The sequence below is a fragment of the Parasteatoda tepidariorum genome, chromosome 6, assembly GCF_043381705.1.
Source record: "Parasteatoda tepidariorum isolate YZ-2023 chromosome 6, CAS_Ptep_4.0, whole genome shotgun sequence".
Taxonomy (NCBI): domain Eukaryota; kingdom Metazoa; phylum Arthropoda; class Arachnida; order Araneae; family Theridiidae; genus Parasteatoda; species Parasteatoda tepidariorum.
Window position 1 is genome coordinate 29,822,071 of NC_092209.1, and position 10,320 is coordinate 29,832,390.

At 30.0% G+C, this 10,320-nt stretch overlaps 1 protein-coding gene across 1 annotated transcript; it reads right to left on the minus strand.

Moving 5' to 3' along the window:
• Positions 1 to 244: 244 nt before the first annotated feature.
• On the minus strand, positions 245 to 5,355 carry LOC107448348 (POU domain, class 4, transcription factor 3-like). Its single transcript, XM_016063509.3, has 3 exons — positions 5,012 to 5,355; positions 2,881 to 3,281; positions 245 to 690 (listed from the first exon to the last, which is right to left on the minus strand). The coding sequence occupies exons 1-3, from the start codon at positions 5,120 to 5,122 to the stop codon at positions 378 to 380; spliced, it is 825 nt and encodes a 274-aa protein (XP_015918995.1). The 5' UTR covers positions 5,123 to 5,355; the 3' UTR covers positions 245 to 377.
• Between the last annotated feature and the right edge of the window lie 4,965 nt (positions 5,356 to 10,320).

Consider the following 10,320-nt stretch of genomic DNA (forward strand, 5'->3'; position numbering starts at 1 on the left):
TCGGCTGCGTATTTGAAGAAAATGCAGTTAGGATAATTTTTTCTAGATTGTTGAATAATTAATTTCTAGATGGTTGAATTACCAATTTCTAGATAGTTGCATAATCAATCTCTAGAATCATGAATGAGGGTGTAGTTGGCGTTTTTGACTAGTCGAGTCTGGGTTCCACTAAAAGGAAGTCAAATAATTTACTTTATAACTGTTTTTCTATTAAAATAGAAATGTTCAGTAACAGAACTGTTGGTGAATCAAAGAAAAGAAAACTTTAATCAGTGATCATAATACAATATGTACAAGAATGCATTTCAAGGAAAATGAATAATAATTCTCGTAAAAAAATGAAAAGATATAGACTTAAAAATTTCACTCAAAAATGTTCATGAATTGTGACAGGTTGAGTACTTCATCCTCTTCTGTTTCTGTCTCTGATTGCAAAACCACACTCTGACCACGCTCTTCTTGAGATCGAGTTTCTGAGCAATGGAGGCAATCTTATCGCTGCTCGGTCTTTGCTGAAGAGCGAAATAGGCCTCTAGGGATCGCTTCTCAATGGCTGCGATCGATGTCCTCTTCCTCTTTTTGTCTGGGAGCACCCTCTTCCCATTGTGCATCTCTGCAGCTTCTAGCCACGATTGTAGCACCGGTTTCAACGCAACCATATTGTTTCTGGAGAGGGTCAAGGATTCGAACCTGGAGACACGTAAAGAAAGAATTTCATTGGAGCATATTGAAAGGATTTTAAAAATATGTAAGATGTTTTAGAACAACGGTTATAAATTTGGCAGGGTACATCACAGGGATTGAGATTTGCACAGTAACCCATAACCGGGAATATCATCGGACGTTGTTAGTGGAGCTTCTCCTATTGCGAACTCGATGAAATGATCCTGCGCATTTGAAAAAGTCCTTTTAATATTTAAATTTTCTTAATTTTATGTTTTGAATTATTATTGTGTAAAATTTGCTTTCAAATCGTTTCTAAAATTGCTGTTTTATCGTAATGTATGGTCCTTAATCTCTTGTAGGGACCATGTGTCGGCAACTGCTTTTCCGAATTGTCACCAGCACGAGAATTGGTCACTATAACTAATTAGCAAACGTTTTATGTCACCATATACTGACCAAAATTTCGGTATTTAAAAATATATCACGATGTTTTTCCAATTTTAGTAATTTAAATTCTTTCTATTTTAATCAATTGTTTTTTACTCAAATAAAATTTATCAACAGTCACAATTATATCGCACTCTATAATTATCGTTACATGTATAATTATCGATATTATGTTGGTGAACATGGTTTGTGAACATCTATGCGCAAAATGTACCATATCCTCCTCAAGAACAGCGTAAGGGGCGTGCAGGATGGACGTTCGTACAGTACGCCAAGTTAAGGGGGTGCCGAACGAGATCCAGATTTAATTTTCAATAAGTTATTTATTATTTTCCTTTTTTAAAGTATTGCTTGTTAGAAAAATACATTTATAGTTTTTTATTTTTTAACTATATATTCTTAGATTAACTTTCTTTATTGTAAAAAGTTCAGGACTTCACGCCAATATTCTCAAAGAGTTAATGCAAGACAAAAACAGAGAGAGGAATGACAACAGAGAATAACCATGCGCTTTTCATTTTGCTCTAGATTAATTCTTTTCAATTTAGTATGTTATGTCAAGTTTATGAGATTTTTTTTAAACAAAACATCACTTTGGCATTTAGGTAAGAAATTCGAACATTTTTGCCTTACTTTAATTTACTATTTAATCAAAGGTAAGAAAAAAAATTGTAAATGAATTATTTTTTATCGCTATGTCTAGATGTGTTAACATTTGTTTTCTTCCAGTTTTTTTTTTAAAATCAAATTTCTGAGAGACCTCCTCAAAAATCAAATTTAAAAAAAAAAGTCAGATATCTAAAATTTGGTTTCGAAAGAACTATTCTACCAATTTCGTTCAAATTTTGTACTTTGTCATATAAAATTACATTTTATAAAATGAGGTAAAAATTTGTACATCTCAAATTATTTTGATGATTATTAAATAAAATGTAAAAAAATAATAAATGAGTATTAATTTTTTTTCTCTACATAGAACTATCTTTGGTTTAACGAATTTTATAATTGTGTGCAGAATATTCTGTAATTTACTTTAAAAGTTCTTGAACTACTGCAAAATATGCAAAAAGTAAAATTAATATTAAGGGGTCCAAATAAAAAAAAATAGTTAGGAAAATTCTTGTCTGCATCATAATTTTAAGAGCAAAAAAAATCAATTTTCACATTAAATAATTTCAATCATTGTGGGAAAATTTCAAATTATAGTGTTTCAATGCGTTTATAACGAATACAAACTACTATCAACAAATCAAATACAGGGTGTTCAAGAGAGGACTGACTGGTTTCAAAGAAGAAAAAAAAATGGCGACAGATAAATGAAACAAAATGTATGTTGTTGAACAACACTTTTACAGACATTTTGGAATTAAGTTACAAAAGTACAGAGCTCTTGAAAAGAATACAAATGCCGCAAGGCTATAATCGAACCTTTCATATTCTAGTGTCATAAACGCACGCTGTTCAATTGAATACATGGTTTGAACTTCCTAATCTGGCATGACAACCCCTTTTCATATTTCAACGCTAAAACTGATGGTCATCGATGTCTTGTAGCGTCATCTGTTGGCGACTTATGTTACTAAATTCCAAACTTTCTGTACAAAATTTTCATAGTTGAATCAACATGCCATTTGTTTTATTCCTCTTTTGTTCATGTCCTTCATTCCCGAGTTTTCCAATTTCGAAATTAGTCAGTCCACTCTGTACATCCTGCATAGATTAACCACTTTAAAAAAGTATGAGTATCTTTAGTAAGGTACAACTTACCTGCAAATCGTACTTTGCGAAAGTGTACCCACACCGGGTAACTTGAGGTTGACAAGGGCTCTACCAACATCCGCCTGCGTCACCCCCATCTTGATCCGCCTCTGCTTGAATCTCTCTGCAAATGCTTCCAGATCTTCTTTGATCAGGGGAGGACGGCAAGAGGATGGAGAGGAATAGAACGTTCCTTGAGAATCGTGTGCTACAGGGGGAAGGGAAGGAGAGCATAAAGGTTCCATCATTTCTAGGGTGTCCATGTGGGATGCTTGAGGGTGATGAACGTTTGGATGAACACCATAAATCATGTCGTGTTTTAAGTGGTCACCGCTATCACATATGTGCTTGCCCATCGAGTTCATGTGCCGGTGGATCAGATTTTCATTCAGCGGTGGGAACATGGCGTTCTTAAAAAGAAAAATGGAATTATAAATATATGTTTATTTATGAATGTTTATAGTTTGTTTTGAACACATAATTAATCACACAAGCTGATATACACCCTCAGTGTTTCTTATTTTATTTTTTATAATAATAACATTTCTTCCTCTGAAATTTATAGGAAATGTTTTATCTTTTAAAACTGCAAAAGCTATCAAAAGTAAAATTTGTGCAGACTTAGAAATAGTTAAATGCTTGGTTTCTTTCTGAATAACAGGATATTTAGAAATCGTTGTTATTGGAGCATTTTCTATATCATGAAAGCATACATTTAATTAGGCAGGAACTATACTTTCTGTTTTGTAAAAGAAACCAAAAATTGCTTATTACAAGAATGAAAAAATTCTGGTAAAATTATGGCAATGATATGGTAATGACATTTCTGATAGAAAAAAATATGTCTCACGATATGCTTTAGCGTGATATTTTTGCCAACATAATTATAAATATTTATCTAAAAAATTTTAATGAGATCAAAATCTTTTTCATTTTCTCTTTTAATTTACAGAACCTAACTTTGAACTAACAGAAGTCGGAGTTGAGCAAATTTTCCGACTGTGATTCCTGTAAAATTTTCATCGACTATCAAGAAAACATTTCGGCGAGGAAAACAAATTGCAATCACTCAAATTCCTAGTGAGGTAGAATGGACTGACAATATCTAAATGAGTAGTGAGGAGGATCTAAATAAGTAGGTGACGATTGTTGAAAAAAAATCGAATTTTAATTCGAGAAATCGAATTTTAAATGTAAGACTTATTCAAACTTTGATTTCTCAGGAAGTATTCAATTCAAACGATTTCGCTCAAATTTAGCATTTCACCAAGTAAAATTACATTTTTCGAAATGGTTTAAAATATTGTATATTTTACAATTCAAAACTTTTTCTACTATTATCAAATAACATAATGAAAAATGATAAATATTCACTAAAAGTTATTATATTTTTTTGCATTGAATTATAGTTGGATAAACGAATTTTATAATTCTGTGCAAAGTTTTTTAAAATTCTCTTAAGAAGTTCTCGAAATATGGTGAGGTGGCCAAAAAGTAAAATTAACATTAAGGGGTCCGAATTTAGGATCGTTCTCCTGACCAAACTATCAAAACTAAATTTTCGAAATTGGGGTCAGAAATCCGAAAGCGTCGACAAAACGGTATGTTTATTTAGAGAAAGTACGTTTTTGTGCCTGATTTCGAAATTTGAAATATTGTCTGCATCAATTAATTACAATATTTAAGGTCAGCTCCCTCGAACTATTAAGATTAAGTCCTTTAAACGCGAAGATTCAATCATTAAATCAAAAGTTAGTCAAAATTTTTTTTTTTTTTTTTTGTACTCTGTAAAATATTTTTCTAACTGTATCTTCTTATGAATCTTTGACAAAAATTCTAAATACATACATTAAGGAGGTAATTATTGAATACCCTACATAAGCGTGAAAAGCAAAGAAATTATTATATTTTTGATTAAAAAGTTAAAATTTTATTGTTAACTGACCATTCATGCCAATAAAAAAAACTTAATAATAATTATGATGTAATAAAATGAACAACTATAAAAGCATGATACAATTATACTTCTATTTATAATTTGCAAAAAATTTTTTTTTTCATTGATAATAATAATAATTATAGTGATAGTAAAAACATTATAGTGATAATAATGATGATTATGATAACTTAAATTACTTACATGATTTGATATGATGTGCCTTTTGATTGGTTGTTGTGGTCTGTAATAAGGTGTTCTATCTGAAAAACAATGTGTTGTCGGGGTAAGATCCTTGTCGTGCAAATGAGCCATCCTTTTTACAAAATTTCAGCAGAAAACTCCTGCTTTTCTTTTGGAGTCCATCTTCACTCTTCATCTGGGATAAGGTGGATCAGATGTTTTGATCGGGGGGTGATACTGATTTTTTTCCCTTTTTTCTGACGTCACATATAGTATGGACAAATGGTTAAAATTGTTCTTTTATCGCTGCTGTTGGCGACAATTTCTTGGGGATCTAGTGGCGTTTTTATATATTCTGATAGGGAGTGTTTGCGATCTCATTTTTCGTGAATAGTGCATTGTATAAAAAATTTAGAAACAGATGAATCTTAATCTTAGAAATAAAAAACGTTAAGTAAAAAAGCAAGTTTTGACTAATAAATTTAAAAAGTTTTCAAATAGAAAGTTTTAACTATACATTTTCATCTGTACAAGTTTAAGAAAATAAGCATTTCAGAACGATTTATTGAATAAAAAAATTTTGAAAGAGATATAAAGTAGAGATTTTTAAAGTTTAACTTTAAAATTCTTGTTTCAAATCAAAATTCTGCATATCAAATAATAATCTTATAAGCATTTGATTAAAAAAATTTTGTAAATTATATTAGTTCTGAAATTTATATATCAAATACAAGATGTCTAGTGTAAAATTTAAAAATTACGGAATAAATAACGTTTTAATATAACAGAATGAAATTTGCAGGAAATCGGAAAAGATTTTGTTTTTTAAAGTTAAAATTTTTTGTGAGTTTGGTAAGAAGGTGCGAATTAGTTTACTTAGCACGGTTCATTTAGAGATCACAGACTCGAAATCTATTTTTTAAACATAATAAACGAACCAATAAAAATAAATAGTTGTTCTTGAAAGTACTTTTCAATAATTCTAAAGTAATTTCGTTCTTCTAATTTCAAATTACGAGGTGAAAACAAATCAATAATTTTTTTTTACACTTTTCTTATTGCTTAGATGAATAAAGCTGACACGTATTTTCTACTTATAATAAAATATTTGAATTTTGTCTGAAACGAGCCAAAATGAATTAAATTCAACGAGTTTGAATTTAATTTATTTTTATCAACTATATCAACATGCTGAAACATGTTTTTTTTCCAATGTTACAAAGTTCGCCATAAATTGATAGTAGAACTGGTACTATGATTGTATGCTTGTAGTCAAAGTAAAATCCTGCAGACATAAATTATCATAATTCAACGAAGTTAAATCTTGTTTTCGTCAGCATAAAATTGTTATAATTTAATAATTTAGTAAAAACGTTTGAAGCCATATTTATTATAACCTCATTTATCTTTGTCTTTAAATATCTTTTATTGTGTTTCTTTTATTGTATGTGTGCCATGGAAGGATTAGAAAGGTTAAAAAAAAGAAATTCCTATTTTTTAACGTGTAATTATTGCACACACTTTTTACTTATTTAGCAAGTGATAACCCGTTCATCGTGCGAAGGTAAAAAAAAATTTTAATAATGACTTCAATTATCAAATGATAAATGAATCGTTATTAATTTCAATACGCAATCCTGCACAAAGCTGTAAAGCATATACTAACACTAGCGGAAGATAACCTCTTGATACGACAAAACTTTTTTTGAGAGCAATACATTTTTCTGCTTTTTGAGTGAGCAATATTAAACCAAAAAAGGTAACTTATAAGACATTTTTATTTATTTCTATTGTGAACATAGAAAATGAAATAAATAAATAAATATAGTTTTTCTTTATGTATTTAAAGCTAAGCGTGATCAACCACCGGCCAAGTTATCGTTCTCCTTACAAAATAAATTCTGCTGTGCATATGAAAAGCATAATGATGATTGATGCACGTTAAATCGGTCGAGTCGCAAAGTCCTCCATGTTCCTTTAACAAATCAATACCTCTGGGGGCTCTGATCCAGGAGTTTCCTTGTCTTCTGGATTTGGTTCAAAATTACAAAGCTACGGAGTTAAACATTAGTATTTGTAAACCCAAAATTGGGCTATTGATATCAATCCTTCTTGACAGCTTACTATTGATATCAATATCCAGTCTTATCAATGACGTCAAGAGCTATTGCAATTATTTATTTTTCATCTTACAAAAGCTCACAGTTCAGTCTGAAATCGTAGGTAAAAGCAGCCTAATGTAAACATGTATTTAAATGCAAAATAAAAAAAGAGGTAGATGCGTAATTTTCATCTTTTTTGCACACTTAAATCATTATTATAACATTAAATATGTGCATTTGTTAATGCAATTAGGTCTGCTATTGCCCATTGTCGTTATTACGGTTTTTAACTGCATTTAAAATATACACTTTAAATGAAAATCCGTATTTCGAAAACAGCACGTGGTTCGCCAAAAATGTTTCGGCAACCCTTCTGTTGTGCGGGTCACCTGGGATAGCAGACGATAAAGAGGAGAAAAGAGCTGTTAATGGCGATCCCTTGTTGAGATGATTTCACACTCATTAAGACTTACACACACAACTTTCCTCACGTCTCGCCTCCATTTTTTTCACTCTCTTCTAACTGTTAAGTTAGGTGAAAGCGTAAAAAGAGAAGAACCGACTAATTTTGAACTGTCAATTTCGACTCTCGTACGTAAAATCCTTAAGTGTTCTTTTCGATGACAAAAAACAGCCAATCAAATGAAATCAGTGAAACTACTTTTCTACCTAACTATCTTTAGCCTTCCTCCTATATTCACTGTTTTGATAAATGCTTTAAAAAATTTAAAACTGAATTTTCTTTTAGTTTGAGAGGCATTCAGAATTCATTGATTCATTTAGTAATTCAAAATTATGAAAGAATTGTGGTATATTATGAAATACAAATGTAGACAAAAAAATCCGCATAAATTAAACAATTTTATTTTTATGTACGTTTATTCAAAATTACATAAAAAATTAAAGCGCATCACTTTGTTCAAAAATCCTCAGGATTAATACGCAATCGTTTTTGTTTATTGATGATTAGCAGAGTGCAGTGTAAAAATTTCATTTTATAATCGGAATTAACAGCCGACGCACTTTTACGACTATCAGTGTCCTACTTCGTAATCTTGTCATTTTGAACCTAGCCCAGAAGACACGGAATCCCCAAAATCAAGCATGAGAACAAACTAACTTTCATGATGGGCTTTTTTTAATAGTACAAACCAGCATTTGCATTACTTGGAGAGGAAAACCACGAAAATCTCTCACGGGCAGTCAGACAGAAAGGGGATTCTAATCTATGATATGTCTTTCACTGAGGATATCTTGCGTCATGCTGTGGTCGGTGCTAGCCTGATGCAAAAATCGGACCTTGTTGGGAATCAAAACAAGTTCCCTTCATTGTGACAGGTGCGTTCTATTCCCTGAAACAGCGGTTCCGCTCCGTGGAAGGTGTTCCGAGAGTTAGGAGTTCCTTTTTTTAAAAACCAGTACTAGTTTCAAATTTTTAATTTTACTTAAATCTTCTAAATTACTCATTATCCATTTAATATTTCGATTGTCTTAGTGAAATTAATAAAAGTCAAATGCCAATGAAAAAGAAATGGCGAATTTTTTTTTAAAATAAATAATTTCTGTAATAACAATACCTTGAATTAATTATGAAAAGGACAAGCATTTATAAAAAATCGTTTGAGTATCTCTCACCCGGCTTTTAAAATTAATATAAAATAATTAAATTCGCAAATAACGAACTATGTTACCCTAATTACCATTTTTAACGTTTATAGCAGATCGCTTTTTGGTTTTCCTTTCAAAGAAAACCTTTATTTTGTCTCGTTTTCATATTATGTATAAACACCGAAGAGAAGTTACTAGACTAAATAAAGTTCTAGGATTGGGAATTTAACTGCAGGACGTAAAATCTATTAAGATATTTAAAGATAAAACGATAAAAAAAAATCCCTTTCTCTAATTATATATTTTTAAAATGAAATATTTTACTGGTTTATGCGTTCACAAATTAAGTTTGTATATTTTATTTATTAGGTTGGTAACGGGCTTTTGATTTAATTCGAATAACAATAATTTCATTAAATATATCACCGTCTTTACATTTGTTCTTTTTAAAAATTTTATGAAAATTTCTAGCAACACATTTAAAGATCAATTTTATAGAAAATGAGCATAATACCTGAAAAATTAGACAAGATAATTTTTATACTCGATTTTTATAAGTCACACGCAATGTTTTATACATCACTTTTCGTACAGACCTGTGGAAAAGGTGATTTTTAAAATTTTTAATTTATTTTGTTTTTAAATTAATTTTATTTTTAAATTTATTTTATTTTTAACTTTATTTTATTTTTAATCTTATTTATTTTTTTCTTAATTTTTTAAGATTAATATCCTAATTAATTTCCTAAGATTAACGTGCTAATTTTTCTCTTATTATATTATTAGGGGAGAAATGCATCCTCAAAAATTCACTAGTATTCTTAAGATTAACAACACAAATGCGTTTAATTACGTTTAAGTACATTAAGTTTAACAAAACAAATACATCATTATTTTTTTTTTATGAAAAAAAAAAAAAAACGTTTGTATTTGAATGATAGGTTTTTAGCAGAATCTATTAAAAAAAGAGAAAGAAAATCTGAAAATAGAACAATCCCCGTAAATGAAACAAATGCCCTTTTGGAGTGTTACGTGCCCCAAAGTGACCCTTACTGATCACCACTTAAGAGCAGGAGTGACGAATCACCTTTATTTTTTTTATCGTTTGGAAGAGGTGTCTAAATAAAGAATACTAATCGAATATAATGCAAAAGTTATGTTCTCAATCATTAAACCCTGGAAAGATTTATTCTTTTAACTCATTTACACGATTTCAATTCGCGTCTTTACGAACACTTAAAAAATAATTCAGAATTTAGAAAAAAAACGAACAATATTTTAATTCTTTTAAGAAGAACGTTAGATCAAACACAGTAAACTCAAACGATTTTTAAATCGAATTTCTCTTCATATACGTTTTAGATAACTGCAAAGAAGACTTTAAAAGATATTTTTCACCACAAATATGTTTCATACTTCTGTGTTGTTTTGTTTACCTGTTTTGTTATCTTTAAACTGTTAAATCCTTCATTTTCAACTTATTCCTGTTAGTCATTCTTAGTCTCTCAGTTTTACGTTCGTATTCTTCCTTTTTCACAAAAAACTACCTGAAGTTTAAACGGTGCCAGTTCATATCTAATCTTGCGGAAAGTAAGAATGATATTATGTACCTCCCAGAAT

Excerpts from the sequence above, each read along its gene's own strand:
- LOC107448348 (XM_016063509.3), bottom strand. The coding sequence starts at position 5,122 with ATGGCTCATTTGCACGACAAGGATCTTACCCCGACAACACATTGTTTT. Across the intron at positions 3,282-5,011 it reads GGCACATCATATCAAATCAT|AACGCCATGTTCCCACCGCT; the intron begins GTAAGTAATTTA and ends TTTCTTTTTAAG. Across the intron at positions 691-2,880 it reads TCGCAAAGTACGATTTGCAG|GTTCGAATCCTTGACCCTCT; the intron begins GTAAGTTGTACC and ends ACGTGTCTCCAG.